The 16,512-nt window shown below is 45.7% G+C and overlaps 1 protein-coding gene across 3 annotated transcripts in view; it reads right to left on the bottom strand.

The window, feature by feature from the left end:
- Nucleotides 1–11,990: 11,990 nt before the first annotated feature.
- Nucleotides 11,991–16,512, bottom strand: part of HUNK (hormonally up-regulated Neu-associated kinase) — a 52,182-nt gene continuing 47,660 nt past the window's right edge. For 2 of the 3 annotated variants that reach the window (XM_088528949.1, XM_088528951.1), the window contains exons 9-10: nt 16,155–16,335; nt 11,991–13,862 (exon numbers count right to left, since the gene is read on the bottom strand). In XM_088528949.1, the coding sequence (XP_088385075.1) occupies nt 13,204–13,862; nt 16,155–16,335 (840 nt within the window). In that variant the 3' untranslated portion in view covers nt 11,991–13,203. The remainder of the gene's footprint in view (nt 13,863–16,154; nt 16,336–16,512) is intronic. The other variant, XM_088528950.1, reaches the window with a different exon arrangement.

The raw sequence follows: 16,512 nt of genomic DNA, 5'->3' as shown, positions 1-16,512 counted from the left end.
CCTTATTTGCACTCTTGCCATACAACTCCCACCTCCTGCAAAGAAAAAGTTACTGAAAGATAAGGAAAGATTCTTGTCTCTACCCCTTCCTGTTGTCCTCTGTTCAAGCACTCCACCTTTGAAAGAGCTTCTCTTCAGGAGATAGATAGGCTATTTTGGGACTGTTTATGCAACAAGAGTTGATACTGGGAGCAAAGTTGCGGCACTGGCCTGTGGAATAGGAGCCGGAGCGACTTGACTCAACATTGCTGAAGAAGCAGTTTTCAATAAAAGCTGTAACTTCTCTGCACATATGTATGGAGGCACTCAACCACCCCCCTCAGTCAACGGAGACAGATCGGCTCCTTCAGAGGAGCAATCCAGATCACTTCAGTTGTGCTCCTCCAGCAGCTGAATCAGAGCTGAAGCCTGTCTCTCCCCATTGACTGGGGAAGGAGGCTTCACTGCTTAATTTAATGAGCTAAATTCAGCTCCTTCAATGCAGGAGTTATGAGCTTCTCGGGTAACCTGTGATGGTCAACATCAAAATATGCTTCTGAGCTATGGGCCACATGAGCAACAGAGAAGGCATCAGATTTGGTCTTCTATCACTTTCCATGATGATGAGAAGCATGGCTCCCCCTCACCAGAAAAAAATAACACCTGATGAGCATGGATTTTGCAGACCCATTGCTATTTGATCCCCAGGGTATAGCTTTTACAAATAAATATAGGTTAGGGAGAATACAGAAAGCTAGTCACAAGGATTTTAAGAACTTGAACGCAAAAATTAAGAAAAAGGAATGAAAAATCTCCAAAGGTCTAAACCCTCCTCTATTGAAAATGCAAAGAGTAAGGAGTGTGGAAGGTAGGTTTCAGAGGCTACAGGAACAGCGTGGCCCTGCATCTGCATCTCCTTCGTCCCCTCACTCACCCAAGGGCACTGGGTTTCTGCAGGGACACATTTTGACTTGTGCAGTCTCCCACCAACTGAGGCCTTTGCCTCAGCACTACACACCACAGCTTCCCACCAATGCTTTTAGTTCCTCTCTCCATTAAAACCCAGAGCTTAATTAATTAGCTCTGCCTTGCCCCTTTCTCATAAATAGACGTCCTCACAAAAAAACATCTTTCAAGGCAGTTTCCAAGTCCTTGGAAAAAGGAAATGAGAGTTATACGGGCATTTAGCAGTACAGGGGGCAGGGATTTGGAGAGATCAGGAGACTGGAACAGGCAAACCTTAGGTACTTAAGAGAGCAGTCAGAGCCCTTGAAAGCAATTTAGCTACTTTGAAAGGTGAAAGAGTACATATATATCATCCCTCCCATCCATGCATGAGCCTGGGTTGTATAGTCATCATGGTGCTTGCCTAGAACTCGAGAAGGATCAAGAAGACCAACTTAACTGCCAGTTGAAAGAAACTGGTTGCATTTTAAAAATGGGGCTTGGGGCATTGCATGAAAGAAAAGGAAAAGGAAGTAGTTTGGTGAGCAGAGGGACTAACTAAGTATGGTCTCCCCAGACCAACCTAACAGAGCCTCTGGAGTCTAGCAGGCCATGCGTGGGCTTTGGTTGAAGCTTTCCCATGGCTGCACTCATAGCGCCTGTGTCTTGAGCAGACTCTCGGCTGCTGTTACAAGTTGAGTGCAACCAGCAGCCCTTCCTCTGCATGGGCATCTCCCTCCTCTACCTTGCTGCATCTTTTCATAAAGCACATAGACTTTTGACATCCTGCCAACTGCAGCTGAGCTTGGCCAGCAGTACAGAAATGACTGGAGAAGACAGACATGCACCCTGAGGGGCAGAAAATGGCCAAAAATGCGGCTAGCTTGCCCCCTCCCACCTGGCAAATTGGTCCACATGGCAGCAGCTTGAAAGTCTCTCCTGCAGATTCCTTATCTACTGCACCTGTCACCTGTAAGTTACAGTCATATATTAATGTACAATAAGAGTGATGTATAGGAAAAAAGCATGAATACATGATTGTAACCGCACAGGTATATTAATAGATCCTAAACCTAAAACCTCCTCTGCAGCTGATAGATCTTTAAAACTCTGAAGAAAAAGCGGCAACTCCAGAGCATTGGTTACTTTTCCTCTTAAAGGTGAAGGAGCACACACGGCTATAGCACGTTTCCAGGTCAGTACCTAGGCTTAAGCAGAGCTGTCACCATGGTGCTGCCTAGGACTTAAGAACCAGAATGACAAGTGCAGCTGTCAGCAGTTTGCCTTTCTCACTGCTGATCACTAGAGCACAAAATACAAACGAAATGGGTTTCAGGGACCATCTTTGAAATTTCACTTACATGCCTGAAAGGATTTTGGGCAAGGAAGTTCAGTGTAAAATACTTGTAAAAATTATTTTCCAGCTGTCAGCATCTCCTTAAATCAACTGAGTCAGATCCTCTCTAACTGCCATATAATCCTGCACTTCTAAAATGGGATGCGCAGGTAACTAATCGGTTTTCTAATCTGGCTGTGTGCTGAGGATTTGGTGTTTTTGTTCAAAAAGGATTGCAGGTAGCTGAATAAGATGAGACAGGGCTCTGTAAAGATGACATCGTCCATGAAAGCTGCATTTTTGGCAACGACAGTTTGAGAAACCAAAAATATTCAGAGGAGCTGAGGATTTGGAAAGAAGCACAGTTGTCTGAGCAGTCAGATGCTAGACTCTCCCAAAACGCAGCCTGCAAAGACAAAAGTGGAGGACACATTTTTTAGGGCATCTTTTTTTCCTCTTGACCATCCCTAAATCATTGTAGCAAGAAGTTCACCCCCTCCAATCCCAGCCAATGGCCTCAGGTGGATTTCAGATCTTGTTTTTTCGGGAGGGAAGACTCAGCACACGCTTCAGTGGATACCACGAGGATTTTCATCCTCGTGTGCTGTCAGCCTGTTCTTTCTCATCACTTATGCATTTGGATCAGGTGCAGTAGGCAGGGAGAACTGCTGAAGTGCCATCTTGCATGAAATCATTCGTTTGGGTTACGGAGGGAATTTTCCGTCTCGGTGTCCTGTCTTGTGCTCTGTTGTCTCAACTCCTTCCGCAGATCTGAACAGACCGAGATGCAGAAAGGATAACAGAGAGCAGATCCACTGAATGAAATGTGTCTGCCCCCATTTTTTTTCTATAATCAGGGAGTCCTTCTGCTTCTGGTTTCCTTTGCCAAGTCATAATGCCCTGTCTGCGGAGTTACAATTAATCACTATGGAGACTGCTGCAAAGTCACCAATTTGGGATTAGTATTTCATCTGAGCACTAAGCAACAGGTGCTGTGTGGCTCTGAGAAAAGAGGAATTGCTTTTTTTTTTTTCATGCTGGTATGCAGTGACTGAAGGCAAAGAGAGGTTTTCCCTGTCAGCTATAAAGCTAAGTATACAGACCAGGTGCTTTGATGGGATTTCCCAAAGTGGCAGAGCCTGCATCACAGTGGGTCAGGTCTCTCTCTTGGATGGGGGCAGGAGGAGTCCTGGTCCCTTCACTGGGAGAAGGGTTCAATTTGGATTCACACAGGTGGTCTTGGACTTTCCATGCTACAGAAGACTTGAACCCCACGTAGCCCTCTGTCCTGTATCTGGAGCTGCACGGTGTGGGGTCATCCCAGAAGGCAGAGAAGCAGCAGGAGCTGCAGGGGTCCCACGGCACATCTGTGAGTGCAGGTGGAATTCAGGTTCCTACACCAGGGCTCCCTTCAGGGTTTGGAGGAGAACCCAAACAGCCATATTAGCACAGAAACACAGCACGTGCAGAGTGAAGCTGACTACCTTTCTAACTTGGCTACCTTTCAGCAGCCAAGGTGCATCTGGGCCCCTGGGTAGCAGCACGTCTTCATGCAAACAAACCCAAACGCAAGAATGCAGCCCAGGAGGAAAGCTGAGAGGGGACGAGGGAAGCTGCTGTCACTTAGAGCCCTGGTGAGAGCGTTACCTGCTCTAATCACAGCCCTGGGCCATCTGCTGCCCAGCTCTTCCCTCAGAGGCAGGAGGCCGGGCATCTCCTGGCTCTGCCCATCGCTCCCAGCGTGAGCAGTGCTGTGGACAGAGCACTGTGGTCCTGCACAAACATGTCCTGGGGCTGGGATTAGTGTGAACCATAGACACGTGGCTCCTTTCCCTGTGCCTCAGCACAGACTAACTGGGGGACTGCAATCAGCTGTAAGTTGTTTAGAGTGAACTTCTGGAGAGCAGACCTAGATGTGTCATCTTTTCTACTTGGAAGGGAGAGCACAGCTCTGAGCAGAAGGGATGGTGAGCATCCTTGTGATTTGCCAGAGCAGGAGTCAGCTCCATGAAGCACGGCTTCGTGAACCCACTCAGAAAGCCCTGGACCATCAGTGAGTCGGGGTGACATCTGACCCCCAGAAGAGGAATGACAGCCATGGATGATGCTGCACAGGTTTGTGCAGTTGAATCCTCTCTGTGTTTCAGCAGCCTTGGAGCAACTGAATCCACAACCTGACAGGCGCTCTGCAAAACAGCAGTGATGAATAAATGCATCCAAGAGGCACTCCAGGAATGCAAGAGCAGCGGTTGTGAGCAGGTGGTGCCGCCGCAAAGCCGTCAGCACGGCTCCACGTGGGCTCCCCGTGCAGCCAAAGGTTTACGTCCTCGCCCAGCTGCTGCAAAAAGGACAGGGGGGTCAGTTCCAGATGCATTCGTGGATGAAATATTTAAGTGAAGTGCTGTGGAAGGGGCTCTAGGGGCATGGTAGTATGTTGTCCTTGTAATGCACAGGACACCGAGCCTTCCTCTGTGGCTCTGCTTCACCACAGTACCATTACCACAGTTGTACAGTAAAGACAACACGTTCAGACCTCAAATCATTGCCACCACGTCATCTCCCAAGTGCTTTCTTGTTAGGTCAGATGCACTGAAATACACACCAGCCCCATAGTCCAGTTTTGTCTCTAGGAGTGTACCGAATGCTCCCTAAAAGGGACGCTGCTGAGCCCACCCTCTTGTGTCTGCCCCTAGGAGCCCTGAGGGACCCACGCGGCTCTGTGGGAGTTCAGCCAGCTCTGCAGCTGCTCTGCGTGAGCTGGGGCAGAGCCCATGTCCCGGCGGTGCCCCCCAGCAGGGAGCCCCCATTCCCGCTCCCTGCGCACCCTGGGGATGTTCCTCCAGCCCCCAAAACTGCATGTTCCCAGCACCAAGGAGCAAGTACAGAAAGGTTTGCTGCCTCAGAAGAAAAACCCAAAACACAGCTGCTGGGAAGGATGAGGCATGGTTTCAAAAGCACCCATTCCATCTATTTTCAAAGCTCAGGAAGGGGAAATGTAAGAGCTGATTTCAGTTTGGGGAAGAGGAGCAGATGCATTCCGATTTTATCTAAATCCATGTCCTCAACACGTGGGCCATATGTCCCTGGTACTGGGGTAGCCCCAGAAAGTTTGCCCTGCTACACAGCCCTTCAAAATAAAGTTGTCCAGTCATCAAAAGCCCAGAGCAGCTGGTGAGGCAGAAGCTGACTTTCTGTAGTGCTGCAATCAGCACTGTGATACAAAAAAAAAAAAAAAAAAAAAAAAAAAAAAAAGGTTTCTTCCCCTGCACATTTCTGTACATCTTCTACTTTTTTTTTTTTTTTGGATTGTACTGCTCATTACGGAAAAGGTGACTAAATTATAATTATTTAGCCCTAATTCCGCACAGGAAATTATCTTAGCTGCAGAGTGTCATCTGGACACAGATTGTTTCGGCAGCTTTGTATTCTGAAAAAAAAGGAAGAAAAGAGCTTTCATTGCCCAAGTATCAGCATTTTATCACACAAGTCTTGCACCCAGTCATCTAGTTTAGCTGCAGCATAGCCACTGTCAGAGCCTCAGGGCTGCAGAAATTTTAGTAGCAGCGAATCCACCCAGATTCACGTGTGAGAGATTTGGGTCAGTGGAAGTGCTGGGAGCCTGTCGCAGTTGTCACCACGCGTGGCCCCATTCCTGGAATTGCACCTTTGCTCACCGGCTCCTGATTCCCTCCTGCGAGAGCTGCAGAGATTTCCCCATCTCTGGGGCCACGTACAGGAAGGGCTGGTGAGATTTGCTCAGAAGAAGCTCATTAGCTCTCCGGAAAGGTCCTGCCTGGAGGGAAACCTCCTGAGGGTGCAGATCTGCAGGGCACTGCATTGACCACACGCCTGGCCCTGGACTGCCAGGTTGTAGGTACCCTGGTGCCCTATCTGCATATTCCCCTCTCCATTTTTTTTTCAGGAAAGTAGGTGGGTTCAGGGAGTTGATTTAGCTGAACACCAGCCCAGCAAATCAGACAATTATTTTTCAGCTATCTCAGCTATTTTTTGAGGGGTGGAGGCAAGAAAGGAAAGGGAGGGATGGAGGTATGGAATTCACAGGCAGCCTGGATTTTGAGTTGTTCAAACTCTGGGACAATCTCACCTCATTTATTCAATTTCTTGTCTCTGCCACTCTTTCCTTCTTTCCTTCTTTCCTTCTTTCTTTCTTTCTTTCTTAGTTAGTTAATAATCACTGCAGTAACTCCAGGAGGAAGCAGAATGTGACTGTCTTTGCTAAGGTGGTTTCTGTCGTGCTTTGCAGCAGGTAACCACAAGCAGAGACATGGGATTCACTTGTGAACAACAATCTGCAGCACAAGTGAAGGCTCAATTTAGGTTTTCCCACCTACCACACAAAACAAGCCCAAACGACAGAGATGAACTCCTAAGGCTGCTCCATGCTAATAAGCCTGGCATCCAGCACAGTGGATTTTACCTTGCCCTCATTTGCGCTAGGCAGTAAATGAAATCATCTCCTTTCCCTTCAGGACACTTGTCTCCGAGGGAAGTGTCACTTATTAACTTTTCCTGCGGTGTTTCCCAGGCTCGGTTTGCCCCCGGTGCCCCTGAGGCATCATTTATCTGCTCGCCTTGATGGATAAGCTCCGGCAAGGAGCAGCTCCTCATTCCTTAGGAGGAAATGCTCCTCTGCGCCTGTGTAGCCTTGTCTGCTGCCTTTAGTGAGCTCTTGCTGCACTTCCTTCCCACAAAACACACAGTCTGAAGCACGTGCCACATATTTTCCACTGGAAAACGTAAAAGAGACCTGCTTACTCCAAGGCCACTTTTAGCCACGCGGTACCGGAGCAGGACATCCTCATCAGAGAGCTGCTTCCCTGGCCGCCAGCACCAGCCTCGTCTGCTTCGCAGGACTGACTCCTGCTGCCATCGCTGTCCATCAAGCAGCGGAAAAGAAGCTCCTTCCTTTTCCCTTCTCTCGCTCTCAAATGCACTTGACAAAGCAGCTGTGTACACTAAGCCTTTGGCTGCAACACCCACCGCGTTGTCCATTTTGTAAATAAGAGCTGGCTTTGTAGCTTGCACTTTCGACGCGTGCTTAAGTAACTAAATGAGGTTTGCATCATGCTTGATTTTTAAGAAGGTAAGCCTTAAGGCCATCAGAAAAAAAAATAAATAAAAAGAAAAAAACTGAAGTTTTTAACCCTAGCCCTGAGGTTCAAAGTAAAATCTAATTAATCCATAAACCATAACAAATTGGTGGCCTCTGCAGGGCCTGGAAGACTTGAGCACCGGTTTAACAAGTTTCTATTGGGATAGAAACCTGAACCTGCTCCGTTCAGAAGCTGTGCTGAGCAAACAGATTTTATCCCTCCTCCGAGATTGTTTTCCGTCAATGTTTTCCACACCATGGTAGTAACATCCTCTCAGCTGAGGACGATCCCGGTCCTGGCAAACGTCTGTCTACATTTCCTTTCTGAGCCCCTGGACCCTGCCTTAGAAGTGCAGAAAGATTCTGACTGAACTGAAATGAGGTCCACCAACAGAGTGAAGAAGGAGATATATGAGGATATATAAGGATATCTAAGGATCATAAACACTGTCAGGTGCACAGGAAACATGGGTCCAAGTTCATGTATAGGTAAGTCAAAAACACTGATTATCTGGGGAGCAGAAAGATAGGAGGGAAGGCGATCCCTATTTATCCAACAACCAGTCCTGTGCAGTAAGTACAAGGCAATACTTCTACCTCAAACTATGACAGAGGAAAAATTAAACTATTTTGGAAAAAAAAAAAAAAAAACCCTTGTGGGTTTCCTTTGCTTAGTTTTAGATTGTGAGTATGACTTTACTGCTTTCAAGGAATACAATGAAGGGATTTGTACATTTGTAAGTGGATGAGTGGTATTCACTTGCACATTAATAAACACATTTCTGTATGATATATACCTCAAAAACGCAGTATTCTTGCTTTTAAAAATTACCAACATTTTTAAGTAAGTTGAACAACTCTAATCAGTAAAGCTCTTACTACTTCTCTCTTGGACACACTGCTGCCATGGTGTTAGCAGCCGCACAGCAGGGGAACCCAAATAAACTCCAGATTCGATTTTACGTCCTATCCTGACACCCTTTGTTTGTAACAACAGTGAATTGCATGTACTTCCATACTAAAAAGATTGATATTAGATGGTCCTCCTGCTGTCAAATATTTAAGAGACTCTAAATGACTTAAGCTCTCTTCTTCCTACATATGTCTGCAAGTCATCTTCGGGAAAGACAATTTCATGCAATGTGAACATGTCCAAGGAAATATATGCCTTCAGAAATATATGGATATGCCTTCAGAATCGAATGCTGAAGCAGCCCCCCCGACTGAAAACCTGCTGTAAATAAAACGCTCATTTACTTGTGAAGGAGCGTGTTTCTCTCATTGGAAAGCAGTGCCATGGAATTGAACAGGCTTCTGGTGTTCCTCCAGATTATTCTCACTTGACCCTGGCCCGAAGCAGCTCTTGGAGCCAGGAGGCCGGCAGCCCATGGGAAGGCCGGAGCCGTCATACCTATTAATGCATTTGCCGCACACAGTTGTGTTTCTGCAGTGAGTGATTTGTAGCTCGCCTTCCACGGAGCTGTGATAACGTTTTAAGGGGAAAAATGGGCCTCAGTGCTGCACCCGGTGGGTACATGACGCTCCAGAGTGAGCGTGCGAGGGGTGTGCAGAAGTTAACCATTTTGGGGCACTCAGCACTGAAAAGGCAGGGAAGAGGCAAGCGCTGGGATTCAGAACCTCTGCACACAGAAAAAGCTACCCTGAAATTGGTGCTTTATGAGCAAGGCTTGGTATCTTACCAATCTTACCAACCAACTTGGGCTGATTGAAACCATGAGGTTTTAAGCTTTATCAGTAGTGAACCATCCAAGGGCCATTGTCCTCTTGGACAGGGGCTGTTCTGCACACCAGATGTGGAGGTTACGTATCCGTATGCGCTAAACACCCTGTTACAAGCAGGAACCTCAGAGTGAGCAAAGCTGAGTGTCTTAACGGGACAGCCTGGGGCTCTGCTTCCAACATAAGGTCTTTCACGGCTCTTCGACCAAGCTTGCTCTCTCTTCCCCTTCTCCTCCTTGATATATTAGGCACAGCTGCTTTGATGTGCAGGGAATATTTGTGCCTAGCTGCTCGCAGGGAATTGCTGACAAACCTGCTTACTGGCACGCTGGAGACTTCTGAGTTTCCAGAAAACCTGACCCCATCCTTTAGCGGTTATGCATTAAGGGATTTTGTGGAAAAGAGAGAGTGACATCAAGTGCAAAAGTATGAAAGCAACCACCAGTTACTTACAGGATTTGTGAATCTCAATATTCTAGTCTTTTTTTTTTTTTTACCTACTCATTTACAGAACAAATACAAAAATCAACACCTTCAGCAAGAGATGCTAAATCATGTTCTCTGTTTTGCTGAATAAATTTGAAATCTATTTTTCAAGACAGAAGAGACAGGACAAAGTCAGTTTCTTACCACAGTTCCTCAACTGCTGCCTAGTGACCATTTAGTTTGGAAAAGCCTCTTTAAGTGACCCACAGCTGGCCCACTGATGCCACTGCATTCTGTATGCAAATATATCCCTCAAAGCCTCTATGAAATCACACTGCCTTCAGCTTGCACCTGAAGCACAGCAGTGCAATCTTCTCCCAGTGCACAACCTGAAATGTACGGATCTATCCATAGCCATTGGATCTATCAAACAGATAGTCAGTATGGGCTTGGTGCCAAGCCTCTCGGGAACACCAGGAAGAAACTTCAATCGATTTTAGAGATCTTCAGATCACTCTCTTTAGGAAACAGATTTTTGAAAAGGTAGGAGGAGGAAGAAACGCTACGTAAAAATACTATCGGATCAATAACAGAAATGCTCGAATTGGAATCGCAAGGCTGCTCACCAGTCTGCAGGGCTGTGCTAAATTAGCCAAGGTGGGAGTAATCCCAGCAACCTGAAGTCATTAACTGTAGAGGTGCAGAGGACACGGCTGATTGCCCAGTGCTGTCATGCCGGTGTCACTTACTATGGCTGGGACTCCCTTGGCTGTCTCAAATCTACAGTCTCACCTCAGCTGGCCAACTCTGTTCCCTCCCTCATCGGTGGGAATGGCTATGTGCTGCTGAGGGGAAACTCTTTACTCCGATTTTAGACCTCTATTTTAAGGCAGGAAGAGGTGCAGGAGACTTTCTGCCCCCACTGGAGGCAAAGAGGGCTTGGATGCTGAGCTGAGACGTGACATGTAACTTGCAAAGGGCCAATATTAAGCAAGGGGAAAACCCACCCTGTAGCAACCACAGGCTTTTAGCTCTCACAGGGTTCATGGGCAATCAGCTGCTAGACTCAAAGGACCAGCTTTTGCTGGGTGAAGGTAAAGGGCTGGGATCCTCTCGCCACGTCTTGCCACACTTTGGCCGGTTGTTCTTACAGTTAGGTATGTCTTGCTAGGCAGTGACCTGGCAAACAAAGTAAGCACTCCATGGCAATCTCATTTAAAAAGTACATATATTTAATAATGATAACAAATACATTCTTCCCCCTGGAATTTACACTACTGTATTTCAGTAAGCCCCTTATATGGTCACTGCAGTTTCACTGTACATAGCTGCTGTCTAAGCTGGATACATGTTTATGGTTTAGCATTGTAATACCCATATATTCTCTATAAATATAATAAAAGATTTAACATTTCTGTTTTCTCTCTGACTCTTATACAAAAAAATACATGTCTCTTTCCTGCCTCCCCCAACCTTTTAGTGGGTTTCAAATAAACCTGAGTGTGTAATTCAAGTCAGTACCTGCCATCTATTCAAGTCTGATGCATGCACGGTATTTCAGTTGTCCTCACTCACTAGCCTGTCAATGCAAACATGTTCTTAGCGTGAACAAAAAGAAACACTTTCATGTTCAAGAGCTAGAATGGACTTTTGAGATACACAGGTGTTCTGTACAAACAGAATATGACATTTTTCAATCCTCAAATCAGTAGAAGTATTTTAGACCTGTCTTTCTTAATATATTGGGATTTTATAGGTATTTAATCTCACTGGGAGCTTACCAGCCCCAGGAGCAGGTATTCTCACTACGTGGAAGAGTACAGTAAGAAGCACATGAACTCCTCCACCCGAACCACCTAGGAGCTTGAGTGCCGCAGGGATGAGCTGGGCCCTCTGTGGGGCATTCAGCCCAGCTTCTCTGCTGCTTTTTGCAGTCAAAATTAGCTATCTGTTCTGTCACTATTTTGATTATCCTCCAATTTATTTCTCGCAACTTGCAGCAAAAGGCCCTTGCTAAACCGGGAGTCAGGAAAAATGCCCTCCACTGTGGGCTCTAGGTACTTTGCACCTACCTGTGCTAGCGTTCTTCCTCTCCTAATCTTTGTATATCATGAAATTGCAAGGAAGGCTTTTGGAATGGAGAAACTCTTAGTATTTGTACAGAAACCACAGCAATGGGGTCACAAAATTACTTTCAATAATATTAAAAAAAATGGGGCTTGGATTCCTACAGATGACCTTGACGCCAAACTCCGATATTCCATTAGCAATCCCTGAAGACAACACCTCTGCTGCCTCATTTTTTGAAATGGCACTAAGTGGGTGGGCTGCAGAAGAATATATGAGGCCAAGGGTAACCCACTTGCAAAAGAGATTCGTTGAAGCATCATCGAGATGTCCCATGTACACAAACACATACGCAAGCACAATACGGACAAACGAAACGCGTAGTCTTTGGCTAAACCTTCTAATTTATAAGAAACAGTTTAAACACAAAAACAGAACCGAAAAATATCACCAGAGTCTCAGATCTATGATTTACTTAGAAAAACAAGACCAATATGCAGAACATGTTGCTTTTTAAGAAAGTCAATATTCACAGCTCGTATCAATACTTAATTTTTGGTAATCACTGCATTACCATCCTTGCAGTATAAAACGGCATTAGCACTGCTTCATATGTCCTTTATTAGTCTTTTTAATTCACTGCAGTCTGTCAGAAAAGCCTTCAAGTACATCCAATGCTGTTTTGCTATAATAGGGGCTGGGACAATCCTGCATGTGAGAGTGCCATGGAACTAGTACAGCTACAAAAACTGGAGGTGACTGGATCATTTAAACATAGTGTATTGCAATCTGGATTACTGTCTAAAGCATCCACTTGCAAAGTCAATATATATGAAAAGGACAGGTTTTTCAGTGGGGCAGGTTTCCATTTGACAAAATTTGTTTTTAAATAATAGTATTTCCTTTGAGTCACATTACCTATTCAATCATCATTTTCCTTAAGAAAAAAAATGATTCCGCTATTAGCTACTTTGTGTAATTAACAGTAAGATCTGCTTTGACTTTGAAAACTCCCACTTTCTCTGAACGTCTTGGACACCTGTGTCTCTCTTCAGGCTTACACAAACTTCGTTTTCCTTCTCGGAAGTGCTTGTAGCAAGCTGATTTTGGAAATAGTATTCTGAGTTCTCCCACTTCTTGAGCCACATGAGCGCCTGTGTCAGTATGATCCACCGCACGGCACAGACAGACGGGGCAAGGGCAGTCTTACCACAGGTCCTGGATGGGACCAGCATCCATGGCACCATGTGCATCACACTGCTCATTCCAGCTGTTAATGCTCGCTGTTCTTCCAACGAACCTTATTGCAATACTGCTTCAGAGCAGGGAAAATACATATCCTTGTAGCTCTTTCGAGACTTGTTTCACTGTACAGTCAAATGCCAAATGCTAATATTCCTTAAAAGCACAAGCAGGGCCCTCTTCCAGCAACTTTAGTACGTAGGACAAACCCTTCCTTACATGTGGACCACTGATTTTCTAAGCTGGACCACTGTAGGTCTATCATGTAGTGACAGCAACGTGCCTGTGGCTTTCCCTTCTTCTTCAAAGCAGAGAAGGTGCCAGAGAGCAGCAGCACGAACCCTGGCACGTCGGATCAGCACTGGCCGTTGACGGCCTCCGCAGCGTTGAAGGAGATCTGCGTGGGGCTCATCTGCTGCAGCTGTGGCATCCTGGCTTCCAGCGGCTTGTCGCTGGCCGACTGCATGCTCTGGTTCCTCTTGCGCAGCATCTGTCCAATCCCCATCATGGGGAACCTGCCGCGGCTTTTCACGCAGTTGGGGCTGCCCAGGGGGTTGCTGGGGACCAGCTGAGTGGGGGACACCGCCTCGTCTCTCGCCGGATTCGCTTTCTCGTCATACGTGAAGGAGACCTGAGTGGGATGAACTGGGCTTCTGGCAGGGGATGTACTTCCTGGCTGGAAAAGTGGGGACAGTGTCCTTTCACTTGAGCTTTTGTAAGGAAAATTTATTGGTGAGCCTAAAATGCGGTACTGATGAGAGGGGGAAACTTGGTCTATTTGGTCCTCCCTGTCAACAGATTCGAAAGAATGAACAATATTGAGGATCAGAGGAGAGTCTTTCCCTTGGCCACCAATCCTCGCGGGTTCTTGCTGCGGGGAATCCTGTCTCTTGAGGAGCCGAGGCGTTCGCGGAAGCGGTTGCTGGATTTCAAGATATTCCAGGGAACTGGAAGTGACGCAGCCCGTCTTGGTTGCAACGGGTTCGTGGAAAGGGCTTAACCCACTGGTAGACTCTAGAAGAGAAAATCAGGAATCAGAAGAGCAAATGACTTCTCTGATTCATGGCAGACACTATCTGAGCTCACCTTCAACAAACGCTACCAAGTGCGACCAACGCGCCAGCAAAAGCAGATCTCAGGTCTTAGTGACACGCGCGGCACAGCGCTGAAGAACCCGATTCCCCGGCTCTTATCTGATACTTACGTAATAGTTTCATGGGTAATTTATCTGCCACTTCCCTCAATGGCAGGAGGAGTAAGACAAGAACGTGAAACAGAAACCACAGATGTCTTCAGCTGTTTGCATTAATTAAATGCTCTCGGGCAACATCTGAGAAATCTGACAGTTCTCCCTTTTTATCACAGCTTTGCACGGTTTTAACTGGATCTGCATAATTTATTCACTGCCATACCTATAGACATAAGGGGCAATAGTGAGTTAATTGCTAATGCCTTCACTTGCATTTTGGAACAAAATCTGTTCTTCGTTTCACACATGTAAATATGGAGTAACTGCATTGGCCAGATTCAGGCTGTTATAGTTGGAACAGATTTGCTGCATTGCCTTCAGTGGGAATTTTCCCCAGCAAGGACTGAATATAAATGGAACAATCCTTCCAGGATTTGGCCCAGTAATACAAAACAGCTCATGAAGAAGATCCACTCAGTTCCTGCAGAATGTTGGCACTCACTATTGCCAAGCTAGTTGCAAGAAAAAATACGTTTTTGCTGTGTTTATGAAAAGCAATCCAAAGAGACTAATTTGCTACATTCCCCCTTTGGAAATCTTCTTCCCAACTGGAAAGAAAATGCACTGGCAGTTAATCACTGGCCATGAGTTCCTCCAGTCTCAGACCTTCTAATATGGATCCAAAATAATTTAGGTCTGCCAGACCTCAGGGTACAGCCACAAATCTCGCAGGCATTTCTTTAGGATTCTTGAAAGGGATGGGCTGGCAGGGGTTGAGCCCTAAATGGAAGTATGGCATGAAATCACATAGGTTTAGAGTTGTTTGGGAGAAGCAGTCCAAGTTTCATCTGACTTGTTTCTTTCTAAAACTGGTCAAAATGATTTGACCAAAATGCTTTGATATATGTCAAAGCATTGTTTCAATAAGCAGAAGTTTCAATCAGCTCTCAGTAAGAGAATGAGCTCTGCGTTATTTTCAGGTTTTATTTCAAAAAGCAGGGAGAAGCCTAAAGCAGAAAAAAAATGAATGCGGTTATTTCCCCCTATGCTCTCTCCTGCCCATATATAACAAATTCTGAATGTGATTTTTTTTAATGTTTTGAATATACATATTTTTTTCTCAACAGGTATGTCCCATCTCTGACCAGCTCTACGGTCTGCTGCTGCCTTGCAGCAGAGGGGCCCACACTGCCAGATTAACATGAGTTTGACATTTTTTCATGTTGAACGTGTCAAATGATAAACCATCAAGTTGTGAGAAAGTACATGACAGCCACCATAAACCACCAGCCTAAATTGCCTCCTAACAGCACAATAAACACCTGCAGTTATCATAGTTCTCTATAGTGATCTGTGGTTACCTTCCTCACCTAGTTCCCTCATTTAAGAGCCAGTGGCTCCACCTTCTTGCTCTTCTACATCTCCCGTCCACATACACACCACTGCATTCCACCCTGCCTTAATGCTTTTTTCTCCTTGAGCTGTCTCATCTTTTCATTTTCCTACTGATGTTTTTCCTCCTCCTTTTACTGTCTGAAACTTCCTGTGGTTCCACTCATGTGTCCTCCTGCCTGCCCCCTATTTTGCCCAGCAGACTCTGGATACCAGATCTCGCCTTCAGCTCAGCGACCTCTTTCCTTGAGTCCTGTTATTCCTCCTTATCCCAACCCATTTGCTGGTAAAGAGAAGCTTCTCTATGAGTTTTGGTTTGTCAGCAAGCAACCCAGCACTGCTCTGGGGTGGGTGTTGATGCTTTTAAAGTGCCAATGTGAAGTACAGATGACTTTGTGTAAGTACATATAAATAAGGAAATAAGGCTTTTTTTTTAAACACTGTGGAATTTCTGTCATTTGACAAATAAAAATAGAAATAAAACTAAGGACTCATGACTGCTGAGCACTGTCATGGTCTCTTCAGGATATTTTGTTCAAAGTTTGGCTGCATTATTCTATCCTCTTTTACATACCACCTCCAGAGCAGACAGTAAGCACAATCACATGCCTATTTACTAACAAACACACGACACAAACGACTCTTATTAATACCACATAGCCGTGCAAACACATTCACCTAAGTGGATATAGGCAGACAGGTGCAGTGAGATTTCTCTTACTAACCTTTCTCCGTACCTCCGGCCTTGGTGATTTTTCGGTCCCTCAGCAGAGCCTTGGTGTTCTGTATCTGTGAGATAAGACAGGAAGAAGGCTGTCTATATGAAACTGGACTTTTCTCAGTTTTCTTTGGGGGTGGACGGTGAAGGATCTCCCCTTTCTTTTCTTGTTCTTTGAGCTTTTTGTCCTTTAAGTTGTAAAACAAACAAGAACAATTTGGTTTACTTCAGGAGGTTTAAATGACCTAAAACCCCCCAGAGACATAAGCACACCACTTACTAAAGCCAAATTAAAAAAGATGCATTTACAAAGAACTTATCCTGGCTACTCAAAATAACTAAATCTTTCATGTCACATCTTCCTC

This window comes from Tinamus guttatus, unplaced genomic scaffold (assembly GCF_059628265.1).
Source record: "Tinamus guttatus ecotype Peru unplaced genomic scaffold, ASM5962826v1 Tinamus_guttatus_pri_ptg000318l, whole genome shotgun sequence".
Taxonomy (NCBI): Eukaryota; Metazoa; Chordata; class Aves; order Tinamiformes; family Tinamidae; genus Tinamus; species Tinamus guttatus.
Note: the sequence above shows the minus strand (reverse complement) of the source record. Positions and strands in the feature narration are given on the sequence as shown.